This window comes from Oenanthe melanoleuca, chromosome 1 (genome assembly GCF_029582105.1).
Source record: "Oenanthe melanoleuca isolate GR-GAL-2019-014 chromosome 1, OMel1.0, whole genome shotgun sequence".
Lineage (NCBI taxonomy): Eukaryota > Metazoa > Chordata > Aves > Passeriformes > Muscicapidae > Oenanthe > Oenanthe melanoleuca.
In genome coordinates, this window is record NC_079333.1 from 95,168,735 (window position 1) to 95,182,055 (window position 13,321).

At 40.1% G+C, this 13,321-nt stretch overlaps 1 protein-coding gene across 1 annotated transcript in view; it reads right to left on the minus strand.

Moving 5' to 3' along the window:
• Positions 1-3,432: 3,432 nt before the first annotated feature.
• The window catches only part of VEGFD (vascular endothelial growth factor D), a 30,039-nt gene continuing 20,150 nt past the window's right edge, over positions 3,433-13,321 (minus strand). The window contains exons 3-7 of the mRNA XM_056484182.1: positions 12,084-12,274; positions 9,543-9,691; positions 8,213-8,310; positions 5,628-5,823; positions 3,433-4,101 (exon numbers count right to left, since the gene is read on the minus strand). Coding sequence (XP_056340157.1) covers positions 3,975-4,101; positions 5,628-5,823; positions 8,213-8,310; positions 9,543-9,691; positions 12,084-12,274 — 761 coding nt within the window. The 3' untranslated portion in view covers positions 3,433-3,974. The remainder of the gene's footprint in view (positions 4,102-5,627; positions 5,824-8,212; positions 8,311-9,542; positions 9,692-12,083; positions 12,275-13,321) is intronic.

The following is a 13,321-nucleotide window of genomic DNA, read 5'->3' on the forward strand; positions in this document are numbered from 1 at the left end:
GTCCTTCTGGAAGTCGAGTACAGTTTTTGCAAGATGAATATTTCCTGACTCTTTCAATGCAGTGTGCATATTTAGCTGTTATTCTGATTCATATTCTTCCTTGTCCCCTTCCTGCAAGAAAGCACATATAAGTAGAAGCTTGCTACTCTTAAAAACTGATGGTTTGAGAAACTTTGTGTATGTTTATTTAGAATTAGCAATTATTATTTAACTACTGTCATTCCTATGACATACATAACACAAATATCACATTAAAGACATCCCTCAATATATAAAAATTAAGACACACTGCACAGGAATTTTTAGCACTATTATTCTGCCTATGAAATCTGTAAATCATGTCCATATGCCTAAAAAGCAAGTCATGCTGAACACAGTAATAAAAGGCCTTTCAGACTTCAAAGAGAACATTCCACTGCTCAATAACCCTCTCTCTCTGAGGTCATTTAGTCATAGGTTGAGTTAATGACATCAGTCAAAAACCAGATCTGCTATGAATTTACATACCTAATTTAATTCTTCTGAATTGTTATATTAAATATCCTAATTAAAAGTCAATCTGATGTATTGATATGAAAAATAACAAAAAGCATTTCTATTTTAAAGTTTGTTGAATTTTTAAAAATGAAAAATCCAGAATTTCACTTACAAAATAGCATTGAACTTTTATAGATTCTCACCAAAATCTAATTATCTCCATGTGTTTACATCTTCATTCAGACCCTCCTTTTAGTCCTGGTCTTCCACACAGAGGATTTATGGCTATGCCACAGGGTTAGTGACATCCAGATACTCTTGGGGCTGTGGCAGTGAAGACCATCACACTGCACTGTCATTCACAGCACTGTGCTTAAATTCATGAGCTTTTCCACACAGTGTTTCAGTGAATGTTACAGATTTGCACTACCTGCTCTAGCTTTGGTAATTTTCTAATAATTGGGTGAGCAGGGCAACAAAGAGCAGCACCCTACAATAGGGCACAGGGCCTTAGGAGCAGGTGATCTGCTGGGATGGGAATTCATTGTAAAAGAAATGGGCTGTAGGATGCCTGTGGGCTGCACCAGGCTGACAGCCCTGCTTGAAGCACACAGAAGTACATTTGTAAGGCTTCTGGAAACTAGGGCTGGGAATCTTTGGGGAGAATGGAGGTTATAAACTGGATAAAAACCTGTTGGCTGCTTAGGTTGTGCTTGCTAGTGAATGCCACCACAAGCAGTTTCCTTTTCCATGTTCACAGCAAGCCTAAGAACCATTCTTAATCCACATGCTTTCAGGCACATTGCTCCTGCAAAACTGAAATCCCTCACAGGTAGAAGAACCTGTAGGGGGTTAAATTCAGTGAAAAAAACACTGAATTTTACATTGACCTCCAGGTGTGTTTTTGATGGTCACATAGTCTCTATTGCATGTCTGTACCTGTCCTGGTTTGGGCTGGGATAGAGTTAACTTGCTTCTGAGTCGCTGGGACAGTGCTGTGTCTTGCTTTTAGTATGAGAATAATACTGATAACACACTGATGTTTTGGCTATTGCTAAGTAGGGCTTACTCTAAATCAAGGGCTTTTCAATCTCCCATGCTCTGACAGAGAGCAGATGCACAAGAAGCTGTGAGGAAGCACAGCCATGACCTCAGTGGGCCAAAGTGATATCCCATTCCATAGAGCAGGATGCCCAGTGTATAAACTGGGGGAGTGAGGGGAGTCCATCACCACTGGGATGGACTGGGTGGGTGCTGGACAATTGTGTTGGACTTCATTTGTGCTTATGGGGTTTTATTCCTCTCTCCCCTTTCTATTACAGCTACTACTCCTAGCAGCATTAGTATTCGTATTGTTGTTGTAGTTGTTATATTTAATTTTGTTTTGCTTATCAAATTGCTCTTAATTCAACCCATGAGGTTTACTTTTCCTTTCCAAATCTCCCCACTAGGATGGTGGTAGGACAAGTGAGTTGTGGGGTACTTAGTTACCAGCTGGGGTTAAACCACAGCACTATCAAAAATATTTGCCTAAACGTTTAACAAAGTGATCCACAAGATTTAAGAGCAAAATTTTGAGGTTAAAGGTTAAATTCAGCCAGAGGCTTAAACTGAAAGAAGCCTATCTCATCTCACTGATCCCACTGAGACCTTCAGTCCTGCACTGGGCATCAGGCACAGGTCTCTTTTTGGCATGGGGAAATGTGCAAAGCTCAGAGCAGGGTTTACAGTGGTGATCAGTGCTGGTGCCTCTCCAGGCTGGGTATTCTAATGGCCATTGTCAGCTCCTGCAGGTTAGGTGGCTCATGTTCAAATCCCTCTCTGTCTCTGTGAGGAAAGCTTTGGGGTTTTCAGCCCCTCTGCTTTATCTAGGAGCCTTCCAGGGTTGAAGCAGACTTACTTGTCTTTCTGGCAAGAGCATTCAGTTTTGAAAAATGAAGTTCCATATTCACTGGTCAGGACAGAAAACCAAGGAAGCCTCTACAGATCAACACTGACAGACAGATGTCATTAATACAGCATTCCAGTTGCTAAACTCCAAGATAAGGTAGGAAATATAAAAGTTTGATTTCTTTCCACAGAATTTAGCTTTACAGATACTTCTGTATGGTTTGCATAAAGGTGTATTTTTACTCCATATACCTCTGGTGCTAGTTTAAGTGTCAGGTTTGCCTTACTGAGTCTAAATGCAAGTTAAATTGTTTGGTGCTTTTGTTTGGTGCTTTGTCCAGCCATTTAATCAATCTTACAGTATTTGTCTCTAATTTTATTATACAGTAATCTATTTTCCCTATATGAATAAAAGTTGCACATCAGAAATCCATTTCCTGTTCCCTGTGTTGTGTCAAATGTTCCATCTGTAACATTTGTTTCATATACTCTATTCCCTTTTTTCACAGTGCAGTGTAGAATTGGAGAATTCAGCAACTGGGAAAAAATCATTCAGATGTCAAGAATATCACTTCCAGTTCAGAATTATTGTTTATAATATTTTCTCTGGACTAGCTCACACCAGACTTCAGTGGCTCAGTGCCCTCTTACCTGATCTTGTTAAAGCACTGTTACTCAGGCCTCACACTGGGGAGAGGAATTTCAATGCAAAGGAGATATTTTCATTGTGTGGTAGGCTAAAAGGAAAACCATCTTCTAGTGAAAAGAGCTTTTCTAAAAAATCACTGAAGAGTTAGTACTAGTGTGGTGTTATCCCCTTAGGAAGATTAACACACTCTATCAGCAACAAATAAATAAATCACACATGCTGTCAGGCAGAAATAGGAAAAAATGCTTCTTTTTTACTGAAACTGTTGGGTCAAGTGACCTTGTTTTGACTTGGGTTTGAGCAGAAGCCAGTCCCTGTGGAACAAATGTAGGAAAACTGTACTTGAAATGGCTTTGGGGTTTTTCCTTATTTTCTTTTTGTTGGGCAGAGTCTTAAAGTAACAGATAAAAATCAAATCCACTCGAATAACTGATGTATTTATTTTCTTATATACACTTAAATATGGCACATCTGACAGTAGTTGTACAATAAACACAAAATGATAATCGAAGCTGGACAGTAGATCAAATAACTCAGTGCTGAACCTATTAGAAGCCAAATCCTGTACACTGAATTTCTGAAGAAAGTTTTACCCAGGAGCTGCAGTAGCTAAGGATTCAGAGGCTAAGATTATCAAGTCTCAATTTCTGAATGACTGGCTGGAGACTGTGACTCTATTTCCAATGCACAGTTTCATCTTCCATAACGTGACATTGAACTGGTACTTTCCAATCTTTCTTCCATGCAGCCAGAAATTCATCAGCTGTTGTTACCTCTTAGAGAACATTACCAATGTCCCAAAGGATTCACTTGCAGTTGGTGATTACTCATAAATAAATGCAGACTGGATTAATTCTTCTGCTATTAATGTGGAAAATGTTCATATTTACTATTGTTTGAAAGTCAGTGACAGCTACTTTGCAAAGCAGTGGATTTTTGAAGAACAGGGGAAGCTCAGTCAAGGAGTTTCTCTGCTTTGGGACCCATGAGAACCTCTCTTCTCCTTAGGACAACGACAGTGCCTGGAACACACTGGCTTGGCAGTTGGGCATGTTCTGGGTTGGGATGGACACCTGTCTTCACAACTGTTTGATAAAGGAGAAAGAAAGCAAAAGAGAAAAAGCATTTTAATGTGAAAATTCTTCACTGTCATATTCCTCAACTTTTTTATCCCTGAACACTGCAATGCTCCCTACACACTGTTTGGGAAAGTGTTGACATCCTACAACACAGGGAGACAAGAATTTGCTGCCTCACAATTTTTGTCTACAGCAACATATCTTGCCATGGTCCATTTGTCCAGATTCACAACTTAAGTGATGCTTTCCTTTCTTGAGACCAGTGAAGTCCTGAGGGTCAGCACTGGACAGTGCTGCCCTTGTACTCTGCAAAGTAGCTGATCTCACTTTACCATTCAGCTTTGCTCCTCCAGAAATACTGTACATGGAAGTCTGGCATTAAGGTCTTGTGTCCAGATTACAGGAATTTCTGGAAGCCAAATTCATGTAAACAAATGATGACATTGCCCCCCTCCTACCTGTCTGAAACATATAAATAAACAATTCTCTCAATGCTCATTTTTAGCTCTGCTGATTATTTTAGCTATTTTTATACTTGCCCATTATTTTGTGTTTGTCCTTGTTTTCAAAGCTGAACCTGAAGATGCAAACATTAATTCTTCCACAGCATCTTCCCTGTGAAAGAACCTATGAAGCCACTGAGAGTGGACTCTGGGTCACCACTCAGTGAGCTACAGCTCTGCCAAGGGACCCGGGGAAACTGGATGCTGACTATCCTTATATAAACTTTGAGACTAAACTACTGCATGCTCCTGGGTCTCTACAGGGGACCAAACTTTGTAAAAAATTTAAAACATTAACTAATCCATGAGAACAGGTGTTATAAGAGGGCATTTTCTCTCTGTGAATTGGCACAGAAACCTCAAAACTAATAATACAAACAGATTACGGAAATTCATGGAGTATAGTAGCCCCAGAACAATTTTCCTGCTTCTCAGTGGAGTCAGAGCTGGTTGAGTAGATTTATATGTGTACAAAATTGCATTAGGTTTAGAAAATTATTTGCTCTGAGGACCAACTGGATAAGGAATGTGCTGTGTGCTCTGTGTGCAAATTTAGAGAGCCTTTGTCCCTAACCATCCATGAGATTGCCTTCAGCTGGCACAGAGAACAGCTGGCACAGGATGGGTTCTGCCTACCTGCAAGACTCAGTATCTCACTGCAAAACCTAATATCAATTGTAGTACAGTTTTAATCATCATTCCCTAAAGATTAGCAAAAAAAAAATGTAGTAAGTATTGCCAGTTTAGTGGCCATGTCCAAATTTCTTAAAAATACAAATAAAACATTGATTCATTTTATACAGTAAGTGTTGTAAATATAACCTCTACTACTACTACTACTACTATTATTATTATTATTATTATTATTATTATTATTATTATTATTATTATTAATTGTTATTGATATTATTATTATCTCCATAACTTCAGCAAGGTATTTTATCCCAAGTGGACCTCCCAGCCAATTAAGCACTTGCACCTCTAATTCAGCTCTTGCTGTGTAGACACTGAATGGCAAGGATCACTTACCTGCAGGTTTCAGCATGAAATATCTTGTGTTTTAGAGCACAGCTCTCCTGGCTCTCCCTACACAAATAGCAGCTGCAGTTCTCTTTACTTTGAAAGAAATCTGTGGGACACTTATGTCTACAGATGCATTCACAATTTTCTTCATCAAATTCCATATGTTGTCCACACATAGCCAGCTCAGCAAGAGGAGGGAGTCCTGCAATAGCACATATATCTTTTAGCAGCAAGCTTTACATGACTAAATCCTGCTTTTGAGGAGACTCTTTATATTCTCTGTTCATTAGGACTCACACATGTACTTTCTGATAGATTCTAGACTTCACAATTTCTGTTGCAACTTCCCATGCAGAGAAGGACTCAAGAGGACTGAGCTGATTATTTATTTTTATTCTCATACTGCTATTTCTTGTGGGTTGAACTTAGGACAAAAAAGTTTTGTGGGATGTATACTGCAAGAGCCTAGTGTTATGTTTTGGAATGCACAAATGTTTACTGGACAGCAAGTTTTAAAAGGATAATCTCAAAAAGGATTTAGTCTATAAAAAGGCACATCCATGCAAACTACCACACCCACCACATGTACTTCATCACAGAGTCACTGCAGGAAATTTTAAGGAGTAATGCTATGTCTACTAGGGGCAAGCTGGCCCAGCACTTCAACAAGGAGCACATTCATATTTGTCAAAGATGAAAGAAAATACTTCATTTCAGAAAAAAAGCCAAAACAGCCAAGGGAACTCACTGTCTAATATCTTCCTTGAAAGTGCACATCTGGAGTACAATATGGAGCTAATCCCAGCAAAAAGGGAACACATTTTGTGAAGGCTTTATTAAAATACAAGCAGCACATCCCTGGTTAAAGGTCATGGCATATAAGGTGTCATTGGGAAGGTAATTTCCTGTAGCTTTACAATTAGCTCTTGGATATAACCTATGGAATGTGAAATGGAACCTGCACCTCTGCCATCTGATCCCTGATCTCAGTGGCCAGAGAAGAGTTGCACATTACTTGAAAGAAATTTTCATTATTATTTACTCAGTGCTGAAAAACCAGTATCTTGACAGAATAAAACCTAAGGCCTATTGAAAGGGAGGAGGGAGTCTGCCCAAAATTCTTGGAAGACAAACCCTTTCCTTGGGGTGATAAAGCTTGGCATGTGTGAGGTGGTGCAGAGTGTTTCGATCTCACTCTGTTTCAACCTCAAAGACAGATTTTAAGTTATTTTGTCCCAGCCACTTGCCAAACACAATGTACTTCAGAGAATGATATTTTTTCTGAGGAAGTCTTGAGTCTATGTAAATAAAGGCCATAATTCAACAAGCCACAGATTTTAGTGCTCCAAGCTGACTTTACAAAGACTCTGAGTTAAGGGGGCTCTGGCTATTCTCAGTCCTTTGGACTCAGCCTGAAATACAGAGTACTAATCCTTTCTGGACTGAAAAGTCTAACTTGTGTTTGACTGCCTAACCTGCTGGTCAGAGGATCTAATCCAGAGTGAGAAAAGATCCAGCAGAAGCCACTATACAAATTATTTCTTGCTTATTAACATGGGGAGATTGTAATCAGTATACCAATTTATGAGGTTATTTAGCTTTATTTCAGTTTGCTAGTCTAGGAATTACTCTCCAGATTGATTGATTTATGAATGGTTTATTCTTTCTCTTGCTGAATGTAGCTTGAAGCACAAAGGCAAGGTTTCCTTCTCTGTCTGTTTCCTTTAGTGCTATGATCATGTTGTTTTGACCAATACAATTTCTTGAGAAAAACAATTTTTTAAAACTTTACACAGGACTTGAAAAAAAAATTAGTTTCTCTTAATATTTATTGCTAGTAAATATGTTTAAACTTACACAACTACCACTCAGAATATTTTCTGTAATTTTAACAAATTAAGATTTTACAGGAGAAGCAGAGGAAGAAAGGCAGTTACTATTCTTCTACAAATTTTATCCTCTTCCATTTCCTTCCACAGACCTGAAGATGTATACATACATACTCCTAAGTATGTAGGGTGTATCAGTTTGAAAGATTCCTAAATAACTTAAGATTATCATTAAAAGTACTCAAATATTTTGAAAGGTTGCACTGAGTACAGCTAACATGCAGGACTGGTTTTGTCTGTCTTATTCCTTATTAATTCTTAAGAACTAAAAATAAAATTTAAAAAAGATAAAATCAGTACCTGCCCCATGCAATGTATTCTAGGGCATCTCTTTTCTACAGTTAAGAATTTTCCCTGATGTCCATCATATAATTTAAGGCACACATGAAATAAAAAATTTGTACAGAGTGCCTACTTCAGAGAATCTTATAAATACTTTCCTATGTCCTACTCAGGTTGCTAATATAGAGAGAGTAAAACATCCAAGCAAAAAAACATGAGATGGTGGAAGCACATATGTGTATTTATTTTCCGGTGAGTTTCCATACATTAATCCAAGTCTGTCTAGGGATGTGGAATAAAAACTTTAACTCTCTCAATGGAAAAAAAAAAAAAAAAGGAAAATTGTGAAGAAGACCAGAATGAGAGGCAAAGAGCTTGGAGATAATATTCAAAAGTGTCTCTTTGTTATTCCATCTTTACCTTCTCGTCTGCTGGAGTGCTGTGTGTCTATCACACATTCACATTTGTCACTATCCCAGATCCATCCATTATGGCAAAATTTGTTGGTAAAGGGGCATCTAGAAGAAAAAGAGATTGAGATAGGAATTAAAAAAAAATAATAATTAGGGCACCAGAGTATCCATTTGGCAGAACGAGGTGCTGGTGTGCTGGGTGTGCCAGCTGTACAGTGAAGGTCTGGCACCTGTGTCCTTTCCTGCTGCCAGCAGAGGTTGGGGTCTGGGTGGTTCTGCTGACAGGGCAGAGCTCCTGGCTCCCAGTGACACAACACAGCTTCAGCACCTATTTCAGATTACAGCCTCAGGAAAAAGCTACATCTTTGCAGCTCCACTTTTCCACAAAACAGCTTTTCCCCAGGCAGGGTGTCTTTGTCCTGCAGGATTAATGTTGTGTAACTTTACTCAATTTTGCCTTGCTGTCAGTAGGTTCATTCCAGTTTAATTTGCCTGTGCTCATGGATGCACAGGGGGCTATTGACTTTGCTCTGGGAGGGGAAGTCACAAACTGAAAAAAGACGGAGGTTCTTCTGTATTTGTCAAGAGAGAGGATTCAGAGGCCAGCAGGCTGAGGGAGGGCTGGAGTGGTTTGCTGAAGTGACACCTCTACCCACCCCATGTCCAACTGAAGGGCAGTGATGGGGAAAGCCAAATGCAGGGCTTGACAGAGAATTTCGAGCTGACTTCCAGCGAGTCACTCAATTTATTTGAGTTTCTAGAGTCTTTGTTTAATTTATGTAGCCTTTTCTCACAGGAGTACTGGTATTTTATGCCACATTATGCCACAGGAGTGAGATGTGAGGTCACTTTTCTCCCATCCATGAGCCCAACAAATGCAAACCAAGCCTGGATCAGAAAGTGGAAAGCCAAGATTCACATTGATTCTGACCCAAGATGCTCTGTCAAGTATGACAGAGGGCTTTAGCTTGAGCACAGGACTCAGAGTGCCCTGGCTGAATAATGCACGAGCAGAGTTGCTGTGTCAGGCTGAAACATCTGTGCCACATTCTCAAAGAGCTGCAGTGGAGTACAGCGCCAGTATGAGCACCTTGAGTCCCTGCTCAAGAGCCTGAATATCATAGTGACTCCAGATGCTGCTGAACTGGCCTGCAGTGGGATTCTGATGACCCTTACTTAAAATTCACATGGTTTGGGTGTCCTTCCTAACCCTGAGTGATAACCAAGTTATTTGGAAAAACTATTGGGATTAAAGAAAAAGAATGGACCATTATAACATGCAAATCAGGACAAAACAATTTCAACATGTGTAGAAGTTAGCCCATGAGGGAACTCACCCATCTTCTTCTGGGTACTGGACAGATCTTCGTATGATGGTGTACTGCTGGCGCTGGGTGTTTGATGTGCACTTACAGGCTGTGTGATTGGCAATTTTGATGGGCACAGGCTCAGGAACACTTGTCAAGGGAACTGAGATCTCAAAGAGCTAGATGGGACAAATAACATTTCTTTTTCAGTTTTCATCCTTCAGTTAATAATTTATTATTAATAGTTACTAATTAAATAGTAATTAATAATTAAATTTTTAAATAAAAATATTGTATTCTTTTCCACCATTTTTCCCACCTTTGCTTTTATCTAGAGATGGTTGCCATAAATATGAATGAACAGAAGTGCACTGAGGGTTTTGAAGAGTAAGCAATGCCCACCAAGGTAGGAACTTGCCAAAATAGGCATCCTAGTGCTGTATTAAAGCTATTAAATACCCAAGACTACTCAAAATTATTTGCAAGCAAACACAAAAACCTCTTTTGGATGCTAGGGCCAAATGGGAAAGAGATAGGTGTTGAGAACTTTGTTCTTGGTTGTACCATCAGTTAAGTCTCTACCACTTACAGACAGCTACTTAACTGTCCTTGGGTATAATCAGAGTATGCATCTTTAGGGACCTAACTCAAACCCCAGAGCCTCCTCAGAGAGGGAAGAAACAGGAGCAAATAGAGGAAAGTTCACTCTGCTTCAGCTGGGTTTCTGCAGGGAATCATGCTGGAAATGTCTCTCTGTTGATAGCAGGAGCTTTAGGAACAAAGCAGGCTGCTCTCAGTGCATCCAAACTGCTAAGAGTGATCTCTGGGGAGGCCTGTGGAGGCTCTGGCTCCTTGGGCAGCTGCCTGTAGGAGCTGTTGAAGTGATCCACACTCCCTCTGCCCCTCAAACCAGCTTCCTTCCCTTGGAAACCAAAGCACTGGACAGGTCTTGGGGTGCCAGCTTGTCTTGGCTTACAGCTGCATCCACCTGAGTATTCCTAAGCAGACTGCTCAGGCATTGAAACTTACAGTGCCTAACTTCAGGTGGCATCAATATCCTCCAGTCAATATTTTGTATCAAGGGAAAAAATCCTCCCACTTATATGGGAATATGGGAATAATTCCACTAGATGAATAAATCTGAACTGATATCCAGAAATGGAACTTGTCTGGGGACTTTTGAAGGAATGCTTATTTTGAAGGATGCTAAAGGAATGTTGCACTCTGCAAAACTGCGGTTTTTCAACAAACTTATGAACTGTTGCTCAAAAAACACATAAATAAATAAATACTTCTTATCCTGACCTAGCTCCCTGAGCCGATCAGATGTCTTTTGTGTGTGGCCAACAGCTCATAACAGCTTTCTCCTTCTGGTGTGGAATGAAAGCAATTAATGAGCATTGACGCAAGAAGGACAGGCCCTGATTTATTTTACTCCAGCTATATTCCAGCACAACCAGACACAGTGGAATTACATTCCAACAAACACAAAATAAATACAGAAGTCAGTTGGAGCTGTTCCCCATAAGGGCTTCAGTTTTCTTTTTGAAACAACTGCCCTTGATCTTTATTATGATTTAAAGAAAAGCCTTTTCCAGAAGTAGAATTTCATTTATTAGGCCAAGGGAAATAGGAGTGCACAAGGTGAAGGTTCATCAAAGAGGATCAGTCTCCTGTGCTTCATCTGTGGGTATGAATCATAGAATCATGGAAAGGCTTGGTTGGAAGGGACCTTAAAGATCAGTTCCAACCCCTCACCCCTTTCTGTGTGCAGGGCTGCCACCCACTAGACCAGAGTGCTGATGGACAATGGATGGTTTCATCCACAGAGTTGATTTGGAGTACTAAACTTGGAGCTCTGCTCAGTCACCCACTGGAGCAAGAGATCTCTGTACAAAGCCTCTAGTGGGAGTCTAGAGAAAGAATCTGTCTAGCTACTCTATGCTTAGTTTTTGGGACTGGCCATTAAAACTTGGGTATGCACCTGTTTAGTAATTGACTACTGGTTTATGCCTTTCTTTCCCTAAGAGGTGTGTGGTTTGGGACATTCAGATCCTAAGCCATGCTAATTAAGAGCATCTGGCCTCACCTGATTAATATGTCTCCTTTTTTTGGCTTGCAAAATTGCATGTCCGAAATTATTAACCAGCTTTCTTGGCACAGACAATAATGTTGAAACGCAGTGGCCCAACACAACAAAATTTCCTGGGGTTAAACCTTGGATACAGAGGATTCCTAGGAGACAATGGTCTCAAGGGTTCCTAGTCCAAGTAACAATATATTAAAGAAGGATCTAACTTCTGATGATCATGAGCCTGCAGTCACTTTCTCAGGACCTGATTTTCCATTTCTAGACATATATAAACATTTTTTTAAATCATGCAACATGAATGTATAATTCTATTGCACACTCCTGCATTCGCTCCACATGGACCAAAAATTAATTCCTCTGTTTGTTATGATAGTGCAGACAGATCTTTCATAACAGGATCTCAGAAACCAAACATCCTCCTTCCCCTCCCTTTTTGGTGAGCCAGGGCAGAAAGAAAACAGATGAGCAGCCTCATTTACCGTTTTTGACACGTAAGTTGTGCTTGTATTCATGCAGCTGAGACTCTCCTCGTTGCAGCAGCCCCCACATCTGAACACATTCACACAGGGAGGCTTGAAAAATTTGTTGGTTGTTGTACCCAGCTCTTTGGCAACTTCCACACAGGTTTCCCTTGGCACACACTGAGTCTTTTGCCATTCTTCATCTATGACTGGAGAAAGCACAATTTTTATGAGCAAGCATGGCAAAGTTAAACCTCTTGATTAGTGAAGCAGAAGCATTGTATAAATAAAAATGAAGCACTGGCAGGCCATTTACTGGGATCAATTTGCACTTATTTGTATCAATCTAATGACCAGAGGGAGTCTGAGTGCAAAATTATCCCAGTAGCTTACACCAGCTGCACTGGCAGAGAATTGTTGCATTTATCTGCCTTTGGCTTTCAATGCAAATGACCAGAATCTGTTAATTCCAGCAGATGAGGTAGAGCTGCATTGATTTCCCTTAGCTGAGAGTCCCCAGCTCCACAGTGTCTATCTGACAAAGCTGCCCCACACCTTGTTGCCTTTTGGTCCAGGGTAGCCTTCCTTATTGTCATTTTATCCTCCCTGAGTGTTCCCCACCACAGACTCAGCAGAGCCTGGCCTTGGTGCAAAAGCACATTAATGATTCCCAGATTCTGGTCAGAGGGTGTGAGTACTTCTGGTGGATGTCAGCCAGAGAGCACTGTTTCCAAAATGCCCAGTGACATCCAAGACAAACAGTCTCACACCTCAGTGCCACCAGGGGTTCAAGGCTGAATAACAGGAGTATGAACTCAAGCATGAGTCGTCTATTCAAATTCTGAATTGCTGTAGACTTGTAGACTAGGCTTGACTGATTTGTTAAATTCTGACTTTGAGGAGGAATAACACATTAACTGCTTGAATCAGGCAGAGAAAATAGTGTCATTTACATAATATACATAATAGAGTCTAGAGTGTTGTCAGCAGGTGGCTCTCCTTTTTTTGCCTCTTGCTGACTTGATTCAAGTTATGGAGTTGCTCATGCATTATCAATGCTTATGCTTTAAGTTCTTCTTAAAATGATGAAAACCATTTTTCTTCTTTACCCCTTACATCAAGCTTGTGAAAGATGAAAAGCAACTTTTACACTATTTAAAAATTCTCTCTCTTCCAGTGCAGTAGTCCTCCCTCCTATTGCAAAAGCAGTGCCTACATTTACAGTGAAGTTCTGAGAAAGAAGAAATTCTGGAATA